At 39.0% G+C, this 23,856-nt stretch overlaps 1 protein-coding gene across 1 annotated transcript in view; it reads left to right on the forward strand.

Annotated features, from left to right (window-relative positions):
- The window catches only part of ush2a (Usher syndrome 2A (autosomal recessive, mild)), a 985,309-nt gene that overhangs the window by 220,109 nt on the left and 741,344 nt on the right, over nt 1-23,856 (forward strand). The window contains 3 exon segments of the mRNA XM_060830996.1: nt 1,692-1,782; nt 21,936-21,987; nt 21,989-22,031. Of these exon segments, the coding sequence (XP_060686979.1) occupies nt 1,692-1,782; nt 21,936-21,987; nt 21,989-22,031 (186 nt within the window).

Raw genomic sequence — 23,856 nt, forward strand, 5'->3', positions numbered from 1 at the left:
TATCTGTAGCATTGTCAGTCAGCATGAGTGGGTACCTAGCTTTACAGTATTGGCTGGCTTTCCACTGATGGAGGTCACTGTCAATTGCACACAAATGACAAACTTTACAAAATAACCAGGAGACTTTGTGAACTTTTAGAGCTTTCACTACATTGACAACCAGCTCGCGTGCAATCATGGAAAGATCTTTCTGAAGGAGTGTGCAAGATAGGTGTGGATTTTTTGGAATGTTTTAATCAAAAGACAATCACAATATCCTGGCATGTTGATGTCTATAAACACACTTAAAGATAAAATGAGAGATACCCATTCTAACATAGTAGGTGACATACAACAGATACCTGAACAGTAAAGCCCAACAGTGTATATTGGGTAAATAAAATAAAATAGCTACAGTGAATTCTGTACTATCACAAGGTATATTCAAGCGGGATAAAGGACCAGGCAGGAAAGTGGAGTTGAGACCAAGATAAGATCAGTTATGCTCTTGTTAAATGGTGGAACAGGCTCGATGGGCTGAATTGCCTGCTCCCACTCCTAATTCCTATGTTCTATGTTCCTATTTTATTAAACAAACCATTGGTTTGCTTAAGTTACTCTTCAGGTGCACAGAATGATCTGAACAGACTATTGTGCATGTAGCAGCTCAGAAGATTGCTTTATACAGCATTGCATAGTAGTGAGGTTTTAATCTGCAAGGAAAGTAAGGCAGCGATCAGAGATTATCAGTAATGATACTGAGGATGTGGAAGAAAAGAATGAGAATGATAATGAGGAGGAAGCTAGTGAAGCAGTACAGCATTAGCTACTCGCATTGGTGCCAGGGACATTGTTATTATATCAAGTAGGTCTCATGGGTGAGAGTGGAAACACTTCATCTCTCTTTTTACAATTATCTCTCTCATGGACTAGCAAATAACATGTAAGACCAAGATTAACCTAATTGCTATTCTATTTAAGTGACAGACATTTTGGCATTCAGTGTATACCTGGCCTCGGTCGAGGTGGACATGGTCTAAGTGGATTTCCACCTTCGTTATTCCATGGAGATAGTCACTCTATCCATTGACTGGGAGATCATTGCAAGTAGGTGTCTCCATTCTGCCTCCCATTGCACATGGTAGACTTACATGTACATCATGTATTCAGTTCTCCTTTTTGTCAATGGTTTCCAGAATATAGCATCTGTACAGAATTCTACATCTTTGGAAAATATATCCCTGTTTAGCATCTATTCCTAACAATTCCCGTCCCCCACCCTCCACAAAATTTTAAATCCTTTTGCTGCTCTTCTCATCATACTTTTCATCAGATTTTAATGACTCCTATGCCACATTTGATGGAAATTGCCTAGGCAAACTAACCAGTCTATAATTTATTGATCTGGTTACCAATTGGCACTCTGTTCTCCTTTTCCCATTAATCACACAAAAAACTTTGAAGAAGTCACAAATTTTGAGTGACTAAATCTTATAATGAAGTTGTAAATTGAATTTTACAACAATCAATTTGATTAGATATTGTATAATAATGACATTTTCCCATTTTTTGTCTATTAATATGTTGATTGAAATCTTAACTTGACGATTTCAGCTTGTTGCAAAAGTTGAGGTCTGGATGCGGCAGAAATTCAAAGTAAATGCAGAGAACATTTCCTGTGCTTGAATAATGACACCCCCAATTTACTTCAGGTTTCAATTCAGTGGAATCAAATGGTGCAGATAGAGAGCCAATGAAGAGTAAACCAAATTTGAGTATTTTCAGCATTACTGTGGCCTTCAAGTAGGTAAGGCTTTGAAGCTGTGAAATTAGGTATGTGGGGATGAGGATAGGGGGTGAGTTGGGAGGTGACGATGAATAGGAAACACAGAAATTTTTTCAGAACATAAGGGAGATAAGTGGGATTCCACTCTATTTTCAAGTCAGTACATTACAAAAATTTGCTTTGTTGTCAGATAGCCCGAAGGTCAGGGTTTGTAGCTTGTTGTAGAAGCATCATGGCAACTGCTAATAGAGTGGACACATCCTACATGATGTACTACTGGTGATCATGCACACGTTGTACATTAACAGATTATATTCCTACGAATCATGAAGGCTGTTGACATGGGGAGAGTCTGCTAGAACCCAAGATCCCTATCTGCTACTTCTGGTTCTTCCTGGGACATATAAGGGAAATGTTTGTTGTATGAAATATTAGAGCTGAAAATGTGTTGCTGGTTAAAGCACAGCGGGTCAAGCAGCATCCAAGGAACAGGAAATTCGACGTTTTGAGCCAGAGCCCTTCATCAGGAATGAGGAGAATGTGCCAGGCAGGCTAAGATAAAAGGTAGGGAGGAGGGTCTTGGGGGAGGGGCGATGGAGATGTGGTAGGTGGAACGAGGTCAAGGTGAGGGTGATAGGCCGGAGTGGGGTGGGGGTGGAGAGGTCAGGAAGAGGATTGCAGGTTAGGAGGGCGGTGCTGAGTTCAAGGGAATCGACTGAGACAAGGTGGGGGGAGGGGAAATGAGGAAACTGGAGAAATCTGAGTTCATCCCTTGTGGTTGGAGGGTTCCCAGGCGGAAGATGAGGCGCTCTTCCTCCAACCGTCGTGTTGTTATGTTCTGACGATGGAGGAGTCCAAGGACCTGCATGTCTTCGGTGGAGTGGGAGGGAGAGTTAAAGTATTGAGCCACGGGGTGGTTGGGTTGGTTGGTCCGGGCGTCCCAGAGGTGTTCCCTGAAGCGTTCTGCAAGTAGGCGGCCCGTCTCCCCAATATAGAGGAGGCCACATCGGATGCAGCGGATGCAATAGATGATATGTGTGGAGGTGCAGGTAGCATGGATTGGGAACAGCATTGATTACCAGCAGTAGCTAACATTCCCCCTGACCCTATCTACAGGCATATATATTTTAAAAGAATACTGTTGTTTACTACTTAAAGGTTGTTGAGCAACATTTATTTGGCTGCAGGTAGATTTGGTTTTGCTGAGTACAGCCGATGTTGGCTGCCTCAGAACAAACCCGCCAGACATTTTAGTACCCAAAAATAAGAAGTAACCACTGCTTCTAGAGTGTGCTAATAGAGTGCCTGCAGCTTTCTTGCACATGTGGCTGATATGAATTAACAGAAACATTTGTGGTCCAACCTGCTTTCATCTATCAGGCAATATTCAGAGAATCGGGGAAGCACCAGCTGCCATGTGGAAAATTCCAGGCACCACTCAGAGAGTGCCTTAATAGCCCCTATAATTGACCTTTTTTCCCACCCATTACTGTGGCAGGCCAGAAATGTTCACTGCCCATACAGCACTGCTTTAAAATTTGCTGAAGGCAGGATCATGCCAGAAGACTGGTGTGCTGGCTGTTGATACAAATTTGCTGGCAAATATGACTCCAAGCTGACCTTTGCACCTCTCCAGAAATCCATCCCAAGGTACTCAGTGAAAGAATTAAAGGCCTGATGAGTTTCTTTTTCTCTCTGCAATGGCTTGTGATCTGGAATGTACTGCGTTAATGGGTGGTGAAAGTATATCCATTACTAACTTTCAAAAGGGAATTGGGGGAATACTCCAAGGGCAAAGTGACAGCAGAGGAAGCAAAGAGTGAGATAATTTGGATAACTCCACAAAGAATTGACACAAACATGAGGGAAAATGGCCTCCTATGATTTTATGATTCTGTAATTTAGGGCTTATTGTGTGATACACAGGGCAACAGCTTTAATTTTGAAATACTTACCACAACATCAGCTTCAGAAATAAGAGAGTATCTTAGAAACAAATAGATATCTATTAAGCTTGATAAAAGGCCAAATTGAAATGCTATGCAAGAAAGTTCCTGTAAAATCTCATTTGAGTACATACGTAAGTGGACTGAGTATTAGTCAAAAAAAATGTATTAATCAAGAGACACTGTACACATTAACCAGAGAGAGCCAGAGTCTATGCATGGCCAAACTTCTAAGTATTTTACATCAGCTGCCAAAATAACACAGTAATAGCACTTAAGTCAGGATGTCCTCCTCATTTTCAAAATGCAACCATTAGAAAGAGAGCTATCATTCTGTCTGAGTAGTTCAAGAATGATGAAGTTACCAGATTTTACTTAAGGAAGTCACACGCTGTACCCTGTATTTTCACTAACAATCTCCCATAGTTTCTGTTTTGCTGTGATAAGATTACATTCATGCATAACTTAGTTGAGTAATTGTGCACTAAATGCTATGTTGTATTATTTCTGTAGTATACAATTGATTATTGGTTGAATAATTAGCTTGAGTTCCTAATTGATTGAGTAATAAAGATTTAGTTTTGCATAAACAATATATGATGACAATTTTTGAAATCAAATTGACACAGAATTTGATCTCCTTGCAATCCAAAATCAAAGCAACTAATTTTCAAATAGTTGTCTTTCTTATAAGAATATTATTTTTCTGCACAATGAATGCATTTTGTTGCTCTTGCCAAGAACAAGCTCTTCATTATAACATTCAGCGTCTGTAGGCACACTAAAAGAAGAAATAATTATGCAAATGCAATACTCCAGATTAATAAAACCACATTACTGAGCACCTTTGTTTCTGTCCTTCAATTAGTTTTCTGCTTTGAATTCAATTTCATTTGCGCATTAAACTACTGACTTGATGTATGGACTCATGAATCTAAGGCTGTTGCCAGGAATTTTAAAAAATCAAAAATGTGCAGCAAGCAGTGGAAATCAGTTGAAATGAATTAGTTCCACCTTTGACTAGAACACTTGAACAGTGTTGGAATTCTCTGATGATTCATCCTTGTTAATTATATGATCATTTATTTCAGGGAGATGGACACTGTTTCAGATGTAGTGGTACAGAATAATCTGAGGTATTTTAAGATGAAAGAAAGCAGAATAATCCTTGAGCAATACAGTCATGGGTGAATTATATGGTTCTTTATACCTACACAAGAATAAAATTAAATATACTGTACATGTCACATAAATTTTAACTTTTAAAATGCATTATTTATATAACACAGGTTACATCAAAGATTTTTAATATTTCATTTTTCAAAATTAAACTAGTCTACAGCTCAAAAAAATTGCAGGAAGCAGTACACACAAAGGACACAAGATTCTACCACCAAAAAAAAGGGTGTCTCTATTCTCATGTGAAACAAGGGATGGAATTTCCTTTTCTGATTAACTGACTAGGGTGTCAGGGCAAAATAATTTAAATTCCCCGAAGTTGGCTTGTTAATAGGACTAAAACAAAACTGTACTTTATTTGGTTTCATTAAGAATTCCCAGAAAATTATATATTCTGCTGCACACCAAAACAAACATACTTCAAAGAATAACTTAAAACAAACCTAAGTATTTACTGTACACCATAATGCAATTGTAAACATGTTGAATTTGACTGGTTGGATTCAAGTCCAGCTGAACTGCTCCAAAAATTCCAAGCTACATCTGGTGTAATCAGTTCTACTTTACTTCTAAATTCATACAGAATTAGCCCTAACTCTACTGATAGAGCTGACATCTTAGAAGACACCACAGTGAAATCCAGTTATAGTACTTAATAAGTTCTAATCTGTTTTTGTTTTAAAAAATATGTCAAACAGTTATATAGAGGTCAAACTTTAGGCAAATTTTTCATCCATTTCAATATATTGCATTTGGTATCACTATATACTTTACTTTTTATAAATAATTCACATACTTAAATGCATGCACTTTTGTTGAGAGCATTATGTTTGATATTTGCACATTTATAAAATAGTGTTATATTATCATATGTGAACGTGTATATGTAAAGAAGTACTAGAGATATCCATGTGACCATTTGCTTTTGGGCATTGCAGTCACCTGAATTCCATCTTCTAAAACTTGGTGCTTTTATAGTAAAGAAATTGTTAAAAGTAGGAGATGTGTACAATACTGTAAAATTATAATACAAATACGATGATCTATATGTAATAAAAAATGAAAAGAATATGTTACTGTTCATTAATTTTCAAATCTAGGTAGCACTATAATGAGAATGTAAGATTGGTCCCAAGGTGACTTACAGACTGGTTGGGTTGTATCTATTAATAAATTCAATAACAAATAATAATGTTTGTGAAGATAAGCTGATAATCTATTAATCATAAAGACAGAAATCTTTACCTTCAAATATATTAAAACAAAACTCCATTTTATTATTTGTTTGCAGTGTGACTGGAAGATTTAATTGCACAATATTATAAACAATTTATTGTTAATTACAAGCACAAAATTTGCAGTAACATGCTTGCAGATTCTCATGAATCATGCAGCACTCCTAGAGATTTATAACATACATATAAGTGGGATGAATTAGCAGGGTTTAATAACACAGACACAAATCATGCAGAATTCAAGGAGGTTTAATTGATATACTAGAATATGACGGGCATGAATCACTCAGCCACTGAGCAGTACTGGAACATATGGTCAGCCCAATATGCTGCATCTTAAAATGGTTAGTATACTTGGTATATTGTTAGTTTCCAGAAAAAATTTGCACCAACTTACCATTGTATTTAAGCAAAGTAAAATGTAATTATTATAGAAATTACATTTCATTACCTTTTGTCCACGATGTCAAGTTTGTGTAGAAAATTAAGTATATATAGATCTGTATATTTCAAGTAAATATATATTTTGTGCTGCTTGAACATTTTTTCTGTTTCTGATGGCACAGATTGGAAAGGATCCTGATGACTGGAGGTGATGAGTTTTAAATCTTTCCAATCCTCAAGTCTGTTTGTGTACATAGTAACACTTATTATTAAAGTGTGCTGCCATTACCTTGAATAACCATCTGTTCATCCTAGAACATTGACATCTGCAGGACATTTCGGAAACTCAGTTATATCCAGTGAACTGAACTGGGGAAAGGCAAATTCTTTGGCCTATTGATTCAATTGCTGACTTGAAATAATGGTCAAAGGCATCTATTTCCCATTTCCATCACACATATCAATCACTGAAGATTATCTTTTCATTAGCCACATAACCAAATTAAAAATCACATGTATGTGTTTGATATCGTAGCTTTTTAGGCTGAGATTTAGTGCTCCATGCACAAGTGTGGTCAGGCACCTTCAGAGATGACCTCCCCACTCACTCTAAAAGAAAGAAACCTTGCCAGATCAAGCTCCCTTCAGACATGTGAGAACTTACTGGCAAGCTACTTGGCAAATGAGCCTGGATATTGAAATGCTGCTCCACCAGAAGCTGCCAGCTAATCAGAGACCAGCACCTTCTGGCTCTGAGAAATTGTCATTACAGTCAGTTCTGATGTAATGTGATAGTTCAATTTTCGTGGGATCTCACATTATAAGAACATCACGCAATAGGCATGCCATATAAACTAATGGGGCCAAAATCATGTTATATTTAACACAGGTAAGGAAAGTATGCATTCTACAAATAACGATCTAAATTCTTCAATTGTGTAAAAGCCAATTCACATTGAAGAAACAGGCGTTATAGTGCAGCCGAGTGCATATGCCCAGAATCTAGTGGCTTAAACAGTGATAAGATAAGTATTTTTCTTTCCTGTCAAGTGAGGTGGAGCTTGTGGAGAGAGGGAGGTTAGAGGCAAAGTTGGAGTTTTGCCATTGCGTTACCCTCTTAACTCAATCGACAGGTCAAACATCAATTGAAACCAGTCACTTTTCTTGTATGCTGGGAAGGCAGATAATCAAACCAATGGTGAGTAGACCCTTTCATGGCCATTGTAATGACAAAATAAGAGCTTTAATTGATGACGAGTCAAGAAGATTGCATGTAGACCTTAGTCACTGAGATGGCAAGGAAGAGTTAAGTATCTCTTTGAGTCTAACTCACCCAGTTATTTGCCCATCTCAGCACCTTCCTTGCCACCTACACAGAAGGGATAATCATTAGGGATAATCATTTCCATGTTATTGATAACATAAGGAATTAAATGAAATTGATACACTATGCACTTTTCCATGGTATATCATTATCAAACAAATAGGAGGGAATCTCCCCAGCCTTTTGGATAACTTTATTGTGTTTCCCTTTAAATCATATGAACAGTTAGGTAGTTCTGAATTATTTTACCACTCAAAACTAATCTGAGGTGGTTTATGTGCATGTTTTCTCCAAATACCGATGTTATGCTTCAGAGCACAAATCAAACTACTGCTCTAATTTGATGCAATATTAAAAAAAAATTAACAATTTTTACCTACTTGCACAAAAATAATGTGAGAAATGTCAGGCCAAATCTTACCAGAAATTGGTCATGTGTCAGTTTTAGTGAGTTTCATGGAGGGTTTCTCTCCATGGTGCCTTCCAAGTTGTCTTACGCTATGATTCCAATGTACCTTATTATCTGTGCACCAGCAGCCCTCTTTGGTGCCCCACTGGTTATACCCTTTTTCAGTGTTACAGCTGGGAGCTCCTGGGATTTCCAGCTGCACCGTTGAAGCTCAGCCTTGCACCAGATCAGTTTGGAGCTGCCCCTCCATGGTTCCCAAGGGAAATTGATACCCCACTTTGGTGGTAGAAATCTGGAGGCTGTGGGAAACAAAGCGCTGCAGACGAGGGTCAACCTTTTTCCTTGGGACTGATGGAATAGACTAGGCCACCAAATGTTGCCAGCTGAGAATGAGCTTGCCACACGGATCAATGCTATTTCCACAGTCAGGAGGAATGTCCAACAATGTAGAAAGAAGGTCATTGACCTCTGCTATACAAGGTCAGAGCCATCATCATCTTTTTGCTACCTAACATTCATTCTATATCTTCTGCTGCACTCACCTTCAACTGAGGCTCATGGTCTACTGATGTCAAGACTACCATTCATTCTGAGCCACCTAATCCCCCACACCACTAACCTTGCACAGCCTCTATGCTGCCTTCTCATGCACTCGGGAGTGCCTCACCTCCCACCACCAACCCCCAATCTGCACAGCACTAAGATCCATGCCAGCCTCTTTCATTTCACTCAATGCTTCTCTTTGTCTCAGTTTAAGAGAGAACGGCTGACAATACCTTACAAAGGACTAAGAGAGAGAGGAGTGGTGGGGGTGGGGTGTGGGGGGTGTGGGTGGGGGAGTAGGTGGAGTGGCCGACATTGATTTCCTCTCACTGGACAATGACAAGACCTTGACCCTGACTGTCCCAAGGGGCCGACTGATGATATCCAAGTCACTGGACTGATATTGGATTTGGCCCATGACTTAGAGCGCTGTGACCCTCTGACTGAAGGTGGTCTCCTTGACTGAGGACTGCTCCCTTTGGACTTTGAGACATGGCCATTTGGTTGATGCACATGCAACATTTATAACGCATTCGCTGCTGGCATCTGGCGCATTGTGAGATTAACATACCATTGTGGCGGTCATTAATATGTCCATCCCCTTGACTGATAATGCCTGCCAAGCTGCATGGCTTTGTGCCTGCACTAAAAAGCAAGTTAAGCCAAAAACGCTGTGAGCCAATAAACTCTGGCTGAGTGGATAGTGTGCAAAAAGGCAAGGCAAAGCACGAAATGGCAACACACAAATGCAGTGAACATCCAAGCTGGCTCAAAATGAGTGAACATTAAAGAATAAGGAAGGGAATACTCTGTGATCAAATCCATGCAGAATGCTGAGTAACCTTTGAGAAGCTAAAGGCAATCTTAATAAGTGAGCCAGTGTTGGCCACACCTAATTTTTCCAGGCCTTCCAAAATGGCAATTCTGCCAGTAACCTAGGAGTAGGTGTTGTTTTATTGCAGGTGTTTGAGTCGGGAATAGAAAAGCCAGTGGTGTACTTCACTATGAAATTAAATCAATTTCAGAGAAAGTATTCTACCATGGGAAAATAAACTTTGGAATTCTTGTTGAATCTTCAGTAGTTTAAAGTCTATACCCGAGCCAATAACAAGGCAACATGAATTAATACTGATCATAATCTACGAGCCTTAATTGAAAGGTTAAAAAATTGGAATGGAAGTCTATTTAGATGGTGACTTTGATACAACTATTTAATGTGAAAATTAATCATATTACAGGTAAAAAAAATGCAATTGTGGATACATTGTTCTGAATGCAAAATGTTAGAATAAGCAAAATGTTTAATAAGATTGTTTAACGTTGCCTAAGGGTGGGGGAAGAATGAATAGATGTAAGAGTGTGTTTTGTTGTTTACATATCTCAAGTTTTCTAATAAAACATATTTTTGAATTGGTATTCCATTTTCGTAAGGACAAAATCATTGTAAAGACTGTCTTTTCATTTTTGTTTCTTTTAAAACGTGAATATGAAATGGAGAACTGTTTTGAAACATGTAGTTTTAAAATGATGGCTTGAAATTAAGGAATTTGATACTTTTTGTGAGCCCTGTTTGTGCAGCTATGGGTTTCAGCAAAGTGCGGACAAACTGGAGCTGAGGGGGTGTGTACAAGTGAAGCTGATTGGTTTGTGAACTAAGACCAATTATCAAAAGCAAAGCTTACCAAGAGCTCAGTGATGCTCCTGGTTGTCAGTAAGCTGAATAGCTTGACCTGTGAATAAATTATTGAGAAGCTTGTTAGACCAGAAGAGAAATCAGCAGGTCTGCAGCAGCCAAATTCACAGTCTCTCAGTTCTCTGTAATAAACCCTTTTAAGCCTGAAGAAAACCAACTTCTCTTTCAATCAGTAGATGGTGTAAGATGTGACTTTGAAGTGGAAATGCCAGGGACTTGTCCAAAGTGAACCAATCAGCCTGTGCCTCTTGCAAACCAATGGAAGCATTTGGGAAATAAAAGGTGCAGGAGACACCTTCTGTTCTCTCAGAGCCAACTCAAGAGATCTTGGAAACAAAGACTATGAGCTGTTTTTCAAATCATCCCTCAACCATGTTTATTCCCCCCCCACCCCCCTGTTAATGTGTTTTGGCTGTGTGCATGTCAGGGGGACTTTATAAGGAGTTCACAGTTTCACTTTGTAGAGGTCACTTAATTTAATTTAATTTAATTTAATTGCTTACCAGATCTAGGTAACTATTACCTGTAATAAATAATAATTCTTGTCACGTACAGCAACCTGATCTGTGCTTTCTATCAACATCATGTCTGATAATCAGGTAGTTTGGGGATTTTGTGTATTTCTTGTTAAGAATGTTAATTTTTGTGATGACTCCAAAATTAATGGGGCTTAGTCTCCAGTGCACCACCCCAGTGAGTTGCGACACAGATACCAACATCTGTGGATGGGGGATTGCATGCGATTACTGTCCATGATGTGTCCTCTGACAGAGTGGTGTCTGGTGTCCAGGTTGAAGGGCTTAAGGAGCAAGTGGTGACCGGGAGTTGTCAGGTTACCATTACTTGAATTGGCACCATCTAGTTTTTATCTGGCAACTGGGAGAATGGAAGCTCACAAATAGGCCTCTTGCTGCTCACTAGTGAAAATCACGTCTTGTTGTTCAACAGTTGTTTGGAGAATGGAAGCTTTTGCTCTCAATGTTGAGAATGTTGAGAATTACCTCCCTGCTAATTGTACACAAATTTCCCAGCTTTCTTGCCAATGCCAGTGTCATTCAGTGTGTGGAATGATTCTGCCCACTGATCCAGTTGCCTATTATACGGTGTTTCCTGTTGCTCAAATTATTTCATTTAACCAAAATATTTTCAGCTATGTTAATTCAGTTATAGACACTAAAAAAATACAAAAGTACTTCATAACGTTATTGTATACATTGACAGTTTGCTGTAACAACTTAAATTGTGATTGTCAATGAATTTCCATTTTGCACTGGAAAGACTCTGTGAATCAAAAATACAGATACTGAGTTTCTTCCAAAAACAATCCTGCAGGAAGCTATCTTTGTGTCCTATTCCTGGATCTGTAAATACTGATATATGATCTCAGTGATTTAAAATCTTTATTGGATTTTCAACAAACCTGATAAATTACTTCCTCTCGCGAGCCTCAGCTTTTCTTCCTGAATGGTAGGCTGAAATTCATTGGTGTATTCAGCTGCACATCTATGAACACTGCCTTTCAGCATTAATTTTCTACTTCAATGTCTTAAAACTCTGTAGGAGCTTTAGAAAACTTATTTGGGGACCTTCTGTTGTTAGATTTTTGGATGTTTAGAAATGGCTTTTGGGAGCTAATGAAGTTACATGAGAATTTGAATATTAACTTGCAATAGATAGTGCAGGGCCATTGTTTTGGCTTCAGTTTTTTCTCAGATACCGTTAAGAACTGTTACAAAGGTACTACAAGGTGTCTGGGTAGGCTTGCCCTCAGAATGCAAAAAAAAAGGATGGTGATGTTCCATGCTTTCTTTAGAGTATGGAAGTCAGACCTGGGACATACCATGTAAGTTGGAAATAGAAATGTGAATTGCGAGAGGGAGAGAGAGAAAGTGGAGATTTATTTTGAAGTTTAAAAATTACATTAAAAGGGTTATGTAGCCTTATGAAGGACAAACATTAAAACTTAGAAATGATGAAACTGATCAAAACTCTTTATGTGTATCTAAATTCAGACCAGTACCGTCATTTTCTAGTTTTATGTTTATTTTATTGCCATTTCCCTCTGTTAGGCAGGTTTAATTCACACCTATATACATCTACATGTATATTAGTTTGTTCTCAAATCAAGTTGCAAATTCGCTTGGATATTTCTTCAAAATATGCATGTACTTGCCTGTCTGATGAAACATGAAATCTTTTGAGTAATGATCATGCTGCAAGTTCTCTGAACACCCATTTCTACACCATCAGTAGTATTGAATCTCAAAATAATCAGTTTCTTTCCAAATCTTCTTGAACTGTATTGTTGTGAAAAAAGACCACAAACTCAGGGAACATTTTACAGCTATTGCCCGACTGTTTCAGTTGGTAAAATGTCAAAGGGTACAAATAAGGTACTAGTGTCTAAATAAAGTCCTGAATCTGATATCCCCTCAGAATTGTTTTTAAAATTCTTAGTGTCAAACAGAAAGAATGATGAATAATGCTTTATTGCAAATAGCTCAGCTAAAGATTTTAGGATGGAAATTTCCCCTCCCTGCTATGGCATGAACAATGATGAGTAAGGTGGGAAAGTACAGAGAGATGAAAAAAATCACATTTCCTACAGCGAGAATTCTTTTTGCAATTTCCCCTCGAGCCTTAAATAGTGACTTTAGTATCTTGCCATTTTGAGTGGTGACTCATTTATTGCCATACATTTGCATCTCATTTAGTCCCAACTCACCTTATTATTTGTCACTTCTGATTCTCACCACCTCCACTGAAACCACACAGCACAAATTTCCAGAACGCTCACCATCCTCCTCAACTCTCTGTCATACATGCAAGTTGGCATCACAAGCCACCAGTCTTATCCGATTATGTCTGCTCTCACACCAACTCTCACACCACGTCAGCTCTTCAACAATTGCTTTGGAGCTCAGGGACAACTGTCACTTGCATCCTTCTGCAGGTTACTTTGTACACAGGGACAGACACACAAGTTATGTGCGTGCACAAGATGGGTTTTCTGCCTCTTAGCTTGCTTTTCTTAGCATGCGTTTACTTTGTGCTTACTTGAAAGCTTAGCAAACTGTGTGTGTGTCCGTGTGTGTGTGTCCGTGTGTGTGTGTGTGTCCGTGTGTGTGTGTCCGTGTGTGTGTGTGTGTGTGTGTGTGTGTGAGACATTGCTTTCTTAGAACATACCCAAATGCTTCTGCACTGATTTACAGGGTGCCAACCTCCGTGTGGCTCATACTGCTTTCTTAGCATGCACACGTTTCAGGATGCCAGCCTCTGGGGCTTGCGTTCCATTTTGTCAGTGAGGGAGAAGCAAGCAGCTTGCTACAGCAGAGAACACTGAACAGTTAGAGTAGGACAAAAAAAGACTTAGGGGGATTTGTGCATGAAACGCAGAAAGCAAGCACACCAGTGCAGCAGATAATCAGGAAGGCTCATGGGCTGTTGACCCTTATTTCAGAAAGTTTGGACTATCGGCAGAAGGAAGTCTGACTGCAACTATACAAGGTGTTTGTGACACCATATCTGTAGGCAATGTTTGTCCCATTATCTAAGAAAAGATATTATTTCATTGGAGGCAGTTCAGAGAAGGTTCGCTAGGATTATCCCAGTACAGAGGGATTGTCTTATGAGTAAAGGCAAAAAAGACTGGGACTCTATCATTGGAGTTTAGAAGAATGAGAGATGATCTCATTGAAACATACAGGACTCTTAAGGGGCTTGACAGGTGAATGCTGAGAGGATGGTTCCTCTCATGGGTGAGTCTAAGACCAAAACACACAGTGTCAAAATTAAGGGCCATCAATTTAAGACTGGAATGAGAAAGAATTTTTTTGCTGTCAAAGGCTTGAGAGTCTTTGGAATGCCTTGCCACAGAGAGGTGTGTGTGTGTGTGTGTGTTGGAGGGCGGGGGGGGGGGGGGGGGGTTGGGTGGCACAGTCATCGTTTGCTGACATGTATAGATTCTTGATCAGTAGAGAGATCGAGGATTGTGGAGTGAGGGCAGCAAACTGGACCTGAGGAATGTTTGATCAGCCATGATCCTATTGAATGGTGGAGTGGGCATGAGGGTCTGAATGGCCTATTCCTTTTTCTTACAGTTTTACTGTATGATACTGTTCTACAGCATACACCTTACAGCATGTTTGTGTTAAACATATTGCATAAGTTTCTAGCAAATGGCCATGTGCTAATATCGAATGTGAGCAGACTTAGTTGGTCCAATGGGGACTGCAGTCAGTCAGAGGTTATTGCTACAGTAATTCAAGGGTCTCATCTCATTCAATTCCAAGTAGTTGATCATGTGGTCCTTCCAGAATCTGACGATCCATATCCTTGCAGTCCAGGGATTGGATCATTGTAAGTCCCACAAGTCAAGTGCAAGCAATTGGGAGATCATTGATAAGCCAGTTGGGGTGCTGCTGAGACATCAGCCTGGGGGCTATCAGGGATGCCTTGCCGAGCCAGTCGGGTGTGGTGGGCCATGATCGGTAATGGGGATTTGGTCAGTAACGGTCAGCGGCTTATCAACTGGCAGCCCGTGGAGTCCTTGGGAAAATGGACAACTGAAGGTTGCAGAGCCAACAGTGGCATGGGAGTTTCTAGTCATAGGCTCTGGAGGTAGCATTGTCGCTTTGATAGGTATAAGTTTGAAAGGGGCTCAATGGAAACAGTGGGATGCTGGCTGATTATGGAGCCATATGAACACAAACAAGAACAGAAAGAATGGGGAGATGCTTGTGTGGCACAAATGGATCCTGCAACTCATTTACATTGACATGAAGTTGAAACCTTGCCATGTTAGACCAAAGTCAAATGTGCAAGAAATACACAATATGGCAGACACTGCGTGCAGAGTGGGTAGAGTAAGTTTTTTTTTATCTACAAGGGTAGGATAAAACTCTTGGAGTATTAGGCCCCACTAGGGATGATTGCAGTAATCATGTTTCCACTAATTCAATGATTCCACCTATCTGGCTTCAATTTGAACATCATTGGCAGATCATTCATTATAAAATTATGGCCTTAAGCAATCATGAGAATTACATTGTGTGTACTAATTGACTCTTTATGATGTCAGCTCAGCAACTGTTATAGGAACAAGACACTTAAAAGCTGTACTTGAAGTTCCCATTTCAACAACACATTCTGTACCAATCACTGCCTGATAATGTTCATTGCTCCAATACACACACACTGAACTGTAACTATTCAAGGACAGTCTGCAATGTGGAAGCAAATATTTCCTTTAGAGTGTGGAATGATCTTGGTGGCGTACTGGCAGAATTCTACTCCCACTGTAGTATGAAAACTTTGCTTGTACAACATACACTTCAGTAGCATGATAGACCTCAGAGCTCGTTATAGAAGCATGACAGTTACTTCCTTGGGAAGCCTCGATGCCACACATGAAAATTTCATTGCTCAGGACTTCCTTTAAAAAAATTGCATTATCATTTTGACATTGTTCGCAAATTACCTGCTCCTGAATCTCGGATAGAGATCATGTGCTGGGGTCATTGCAAATTTGCTGCAAGTCTGAAGATGACGTAAGAAAAGAGACAGCAAATGCTACGTCATCAGCAAGTCTAGCAAGAACAGCAATTGCTATATAGTATCCAGAGGGAGAAGCAGCAAGTGAAGATTCACCAGGGAGGTGAAACCATAGTTTGCATCACACATCTACAGGCTTTGCTGTCATTTCCATCAACAGTCTGTAAGGAAGTGCAGATGCTGACTAAGCATGTACCAACCATGTGTTGTCAAACTCCTTCGTCTGCTAGAGAAGGACTCATGCTCAAAAGTGTACATTTGCTTCCAACATGGTGTTTCATCTGATCAAACAATGCCTGTGTTGTTTCTTGAAGGTACAAATGTGTCTGGGCTAATGTTAAGTCATGACATTATGACAGAGGAGCATATTTTCAATAGAATGTCATACTTTGCATGTTCCGAGTTAAGTATGAGTATGAAATCTTTATACCCCTAGGATTCATGTTATAATACAGTGATGATACCATGGGTCTGTCTCTTTAGTATCTGACATACTTACCTTGACACATAACACAACATCCTACTTTTTCCCAAGATAAAAACTCACCCCAAACAGATATACATAGTTGCAGATATGCATATGTTACCAGTTTAGTAATTACATGAACAGGTAAAACAGAAGTTACAAGACCAATGTTTCAAACTTGAGTGTAAACATTTAGAAGGTTTAGCAAACTGTCCTGATCTGTTGATCATTTATCCATCTCGTAAAATGTGTTGATTTCTGTTTGCACTAGTATGACAACTTTGTTGCCTTACTGCTAGTTGCTGTCATTCAATTTCAACACACAGAGATCATCATTGATGTCTTCTTTGACACTCTCTTCAGTTTTGATTAGTGTACTGTACATTAATCTGAGCTGGCTTCTGCTTATTTTAACATTGCACCATGATATGTAATACCTTTATATCATCCAGATTGATTGTATATCCTAGAAACTTTTACCAGTACTCAGGAATTTGAATTTAGATTTCTTACTTGCACTCTGCCTAGTGTGGCATTTTGCTATTTCATTACTTGCTCACTTGTCATGTATCTCTTTCATTCACCTCTGTCATTGAGGAAGAATGTCCTGAGTCTTGGCATGATTAGACAAGTTGGGAATATACCGTGAGATGAAATTGACAAAACCTGAGTTAGCACCACAGGTTCCACTTTCCAGTGAGTTTGGCATTTGTTTAGTAGCTCAGTCCTAACTGGATCAGGACTGACTCTATGGGAGGTGTACACAGGCCCATAGATGGTTTGCTTGCTGGTGTTGGGCTGGCCCTTTGTGCTGTTAAATTGTAGAACTTGGTGTTCCCCTAATGTTATTAGCAGATAGAAGTTGTGGTCATTCTGTGCCTTTGTCTCAACTATGACCACAATGGCATCAACAACCAGAAACATTGTCAACAATCCTATTCATTTACTAATGGAATATGTCTTAGCTAATTGTTAGCCCAAATGGTAACCATCTCTCCAAATGGTCCCGTGAATATTTGGGTTCTTTTGCAAAAGAATGGCCAGTATCCATGCCTCACTTTATCTTAGAAAAGAATTTTGCTCAATAAAATGTAGGTTTTGATTCTTCTAGCATCGGCATTTGGATTGCCAACTTTTAAGTGAAAGTGGTACCTGAATCCATATATATTTTTACGGTGCCATCATTCTTTAAAACAATTGTGATGGAGCAGCACAATATTGTGTGGTGGTCAACCTTCTAAATTCCATCAAATCAGTTCTACTCAAAGCATCTCCTAAATGTGCCCACTACACTTCCTTGGAAGATCAAGAAATGGAGTTGTATTATCCTTAAGACGTGATTCTGCATCATCCTTAAAATTGCAAATCTATCTGAAAACAAATATTTGAGATCTTGGGCTGATTCGATTGTGTCACTGTGAAACAAGAGACTGCTGGCAATGTAAGCTCAGTGCAGCACAGCACAATCAGGTTACTGGATTGACCAGCCATTGGCACCTCTCCACCCCCACATGAACAGTCATGATCTTTTCTGGCCAATCCAGAATATTTTGCTTGGTATAGACTGAGGAGCCTGATGTCTGCCAGACCTCACTGATCCTGAGCATCTACGGCAAATTATGGACCATTGAGACAAAGGGAGGGATTGAGTCTGATAGAAGTGGATGGAAATGAAATCACCAGTAATGTGTAAGTATGTGAGGCCATGACAATATTCCAGCAATAAGACTGAAGACTTCTGCTCCAGAGCTTGTCATGTCAAATACAGCTACCAGACTGGCATCTACCTGACAAAGTGAAAATTGCCCAGGTATGTCCTCTGATTTAAACCACAAGGTCAATCAAAAGAGACACTGAAGGAGTATCCACCAAACATGTACCTGTTTTCCTGTGACATCAAACTTTGTCTCTGACCAGTGGAAACAAACTGAAGGAACTCTTTGCCATCAGTTTTTATCTTACATTAGCTGCTGCCCTTTTCACTCAGGTCTGCAGTTGTCTTTATGAAGCTGCCAGTCCCATACTCTCTGACATTCTTTATGAAACTGCTGCCCCTGCAGTTTCTTTCGCTCTTTATGGAGTGAGCATCCTTGCCATCTCTTGCATTTGTTTGCTGCCCCTGTTGAAGCTGCGCTGTTTCGAAAGCCCGGGATTGTTCACAATCTTGCTCTTTAAGGTGCTGGTGATTGTCTCTGGATTCCACTCTCTCTTGCATTTAATGCAATAATTGGGCAATAAATGATAGCATTCCCAGCATTATTCACATCATGAAAAAATAATAAAAGAAAATGTAATTGCTTCCTGATGTGTTTCCATACATTTGGACTCACCTGAATACAGCAGAACATAAAGTATTTTCAGTAGGGTTGATGAATATTTCAGAAGACATGTGCTTTTTAATGTTAGTGAAATCTGTCACATTTAACATTTAGCTCAACTACAATAGATAGACAAACATGATTGCAAGAAGAATAATTACAGTAGCTTTTGCACTACACATGCAAAATCAACTGGTATTAGTTCACAATAAATAACAACTGCATACAAAAGAGCTGAGACGTTCAAAAGCTATTGTCTTTGTGAGTGTTCAATAAAATTTGAAAATACAACCTCTTTTTTGCAAATATAGTGTGTACAATTGTATAAAGAAGGTTGCCTTTTACCAGCTGCTATTGTACTTACATAAATATCAATAGCATTTATGTTGATTGACTGTGTGAGTAGTAGTCAGCACATTGCTTCCTGATTCTGTTACTTGGCTTCAAGTGCAGTCCATGGTGATTTGTATCCTCTATCCATTGACAATATAAATGAGATCTGAGCAGTCCTATAGTAATTTTTAGTGGTTGCATAACAAAAGCAAAAATTAAGATTTATTATTTTGATGCTTTTCTACTGAAAAGATAAATAGTTTTAATTTTTTTCTTCACTCGGCTTGTGTAATATTTTGTCTTTAAAATGTTCAACTGTCCAGAATTTGGACCATAAAAGGAAAAAGAAATATTAGACGTGTGTTCTGGTGATATTGAATTGAGCCATTTCAAAGATGGCTTCTGTGGAAAATTTGAAAAAAAAACCTCTGGGACAATGGTGAGTGCTTCAGAATTGTTACTAAGGCAAAGTACTGGGGCACTCATGCAACAGTTATCTATACCATGGTCAACACCATACTCAAAGGTAAAAATATATGCATTCTGTTTTCAGTACAAATGTTTTTTCCCTTTAAGGCAAAAAAGTTATTAAATACCATGATGGCAATATTGGTAAGATGTTAGGATGATCATGTTGGAAATTTTACCTCCTAGTATGGATTAGATAGGCAATGATGGGAGTACCTGCTTCATCCTTCTAGTATTTCCGTATGATAGCACCCATATTTTAAATTTGGAAAACAAGCTTCCTCCCAATTTGAGGAGCAGACTGGATACATCCACAAGAAGGCATCAAGGGCCAAGATCCAAATGGATCTGAATGCCTTGTTTCCACTGGGTGGACAGAATTAAAAATGTCAGCATTCATAGAATGACGTCACTGAAATCCGTTGTGAAAAATTAATATCTCTAGTAATTGCCTTATAACCAATGCTAATGTTCAAAGCAAATGAAACATTGGAGAAATTCTGTTTCGTTTTCTGTGTTTGTGTGAATTAGAAATGCATGGCTATTTTATTATTAATTATATATTTTAGACTCCATAATGTAACCTGTTACAAAAATAACTCCATTTATCTGAAAACTACTGGGGTGCATGGTAGAAATACAATTGTTCAAACCAATCAAAACTAATTTGGAATCTTTCCTTCGTTTTCAATTCCTTGAACATTGAGAATGGGTCTCACTGAGCTGAATGTATACATACTGGTATATCCAAGTACTGGGCAAAGTTCCTCAATTTGATATTGTTCTAATGTATACCTCAAATTGTTAAGCTCCCGGAGGAGAAAGGAAGAATTGATTTCATTTATTTTCATTTGCCTTCTCAAGTGGTCACAGCAGGGTTATTTTAAAAATTGATCTCTTCCTTGTTGGTTATCTTTCTTCCAAACCCAAATGAACTTATGTTTTAAAAGGAACAGATTTAACCAGGCTTTCTTGAGTTAGGAAAGAGTGAGCTTATTAATTATGAAGCTCAAGAAGAATTAGTTACACCACACTTGTAAACACGGATTAGAAATAAGACATGAAAACAAAGACACATTTAAAAAGATGTACAGATCAGTCTCTGGTTATTTGCTGGATAGCTGGACATTGCCCCCCTGAAAGAAAAGTTATTGGTAGCACTGATGTTGATAGTTGAACACTTGATTTCAAGATTATTAGTTTTCAGGCTGTTTGATATACTGCTATTCTGATTCCTTTCATCTTTGATTGAAATCCAGCATTCAGAGTAAGAGAGCCTTTTGTTGCCCTGTTTCCTTTTGTCTGGCTAGCTAGCTACGAGCACTCAGAGTGAGAGTATTCCTTTCCTAGCAATACACCGGGGAATAGTTCTTTTGACTGTGACCTTTACTGAGTACTAATGCTTGAACTCAGGACAATACATACTGGTAAGAGAGCCCATTGGCACATATGAGAATGTTCATCCCACTTGCACACTCCAGTAGAGTTGAAACTGGCTTTCAAATCCATGTTTTTGTGTCTTCTTCAAAGCGGAAAACATAAATTAGGTCAGAAATTTGGGAGATAATCTGCAGGGGATGCTTTCTGTTGATCAGAGTCAACAGCCTTTCATTATCTTTGTCGTTGCAAGAAATCATAGACAAGTCTATTTTGTTTAAATTTTCCTATTCACCTTTAAAGAGTTGTTGTTTGAAATTCCCTTCACATCTTTAGGTGTGACATTCCATTGGTCTCACTCTCCAGACAGCCATTTAACTTATATCCACAGCCATTTTTGACACTGTTCTGATGAATACCCCAAATTGTTAAGCTCCTGGAGGAGGATGGCTGAACTGATTTCTCTTGGTTTTGGCTGTTTCCGCTCACTATTAAGAAATCCATTTTGGAATTACAAATTAAAAATATCCATAGTACTTAAGGATTCCAATCTGTGGATATTACAAGATGTTACAGACATATTCTGTAAATTTTAAAATGATGCAGGTCTCTCATTGCCTGCAGGATTAAAAGCAATTTTCTCAATTCATATTTTTCCTTTACTTTCAAAGTAAATTGAATAAAACTGATACAACTGGATGCTATCAATAACAGATAGAGATTTTATAATTTGTAATATCCTTCTTTCAGCTTGAAAATGAAGATCTGTGTTCAGGGAATTAATTAAAATTGTATTTTAATCTTCAGCTCCAGCAGGACAAATTGCACCTAAAGTGGAAGCAGTAAACAGCATAATGATAAAACTATACAGGCAACCACATGGGGATAGGAATGGTCTTCCTCCATGTACCAGCTGGAAAGGATGGCTACGTCTTTATTTAGCCACTTTGTCCATGCTGAGAGAGACAGACATTTCCCTAGTCATGGCTACTTCAAAATTTCTGAGTTCAACTCTGCCTGTCAACACATCCTTTAACGGTAATTACTTTGTCATGTTAACAGTAGTGCTGTTTTACTAATAACATGCATGCCACAAAAACTATCAACCAAAAAAGTAACTGTAGAGCTTAAAATCTTTTGTGTAGATGTATTATGCAGACTTCTAGAACAGAGTGAAAGATACTTAGATATGATTCAGGAAATGTGAGCCAACATAATAAATAGAACATCTCACCCATATTGTGAGATTACAGTTTCTGTTAATCTCAGTTGAAAGACCTGTGTTACTACTTATAGGATGAGGCAGTGGCATGGTGGTGATGTTACTGGACTACTAATCCAAAAGACCAAGTAAATGTTCTCTGGGCATAGGTTTGAATCTCACCTTGTCATATGGTAGAATTTGAACATTACTAATAATTAAAAACTGTTCTAATGATGACCATGAAACTAGGTTAAAAATCGTACAACACCAGGTTATAGTCCAACAGGTTTGATTGGAAGACTATAACCTGGTGTTGTGTTATTTTTAACTTTGTAGACCCCAGTCCAACACCAGCATCTCCCAAAGCATGACCATGAAACTATTGTTTATTGTCATAAAAGCCCATCTGGTTCACTCATGCCCTTTTGAGAGGGAAACTTCTTGTCCTTATGCCATCTGGCCCACATGTGACTCCAGACCCACAGCAACATGGGTGACCTTTAAATGCCTTCTGAAATCGTTTAGCAAGCCACTCAGTTGCTATAAAGTCTCAGCAAAAGACTGAAACCTTACAGACTACCTACCCTTGACCTAGGCTCCAGAAATGCGACAACATCCCAGCTCAGTTGATCCTGCAAAGGCTCCTTTGTTAGCATCTGAGGACTTGTGCAAAATTTGGGAGAAGTGTCCAGTCGTTTGGTCCAGGAATAGCCTGATATAGTCACATGCATGGAGACATACATTACAGACAACATCTATCTCTGTCCCACTGCAACACAGACCTACCAGAGATGGCAAGACAATGGTATATATTGAGAGGGAAGATGACCTGGAGTCCTCAACATTACTTCTAGACTCCAAGAAGTCTCCTGGCAGTAGATCAAACTTCTCCTGATTGCCACTTACTGCCCTACCTCAGCTGATAAATCAGTACTCTTCCATACTGAACACCATTTGGAAGAAGCACTGAATATGACAAAGGGGATGCAATGACCAAAAGATATTATTGTTAGATTATTTATCCAGAAACTCAGCTAATGTTCTAGACACATGGGTTTGAATCCCACCAAGGCAGAAGGTGGAATCTGAATGCAATAAACAATATCTGGAATGAAGGATCGACTGGTAACCATGAAACTATTGTGGATTGTCAGAAACACCATCAGTGAAAGAAATCTGCCATTCTTACCTGGTCTGGCTTATATGTAACTCCAGGCACACAACAATGTGGTTAACTCTCAACTGCCCTCTGAAATGGCCTCACAAGGCACTCAGTTGAACCAATGGCTACAAAGTCTCAACAAAGAAATGAAATTGGATGGAATATCTGACATCGCCCTAGGAGCCAGAAAAGACTATGGCAGAAACAGCCCTGTCAATCCTGCAAGTGCTCCTTACTAACATCTGTGAGTTATCCCAAACTTGGGAGAATGGTGTCACAGATTAGTCAAGCAATAGCCTGACACAGTGATGCTCATGGAATCAATGTCCCAGACACCAACTAACACTGTCTGTAGATATGTGCCATCGACAGGACAGACCTGGCAGAACAGTGACATACAGTCAAGAGGGAGTTTTCCTGGGAGTCTTCCACATTAATGCCAGAGCCCAGGAAGTCTAAAAGTATCAGATTAAACATGGACAAGGAAACCTCCTTGT

Source organism: Hemiscyllium ocellatum, chromosome 10, assembly GCF_020745735.1.
Source record: "Hemiscyllium ocellatum isolate sHemOce1 chromosome 10, sHemOce1.pat.X.cur, whole genome shotgun sequence".
Taxonomy (NCBI): Eukaryota; Metazoa; Chordata; class Chondrichthyes; order Orectolobiformes; family Hemiscylliidae; genus Hemiscyllium; species Hemiscyllium ocellatum.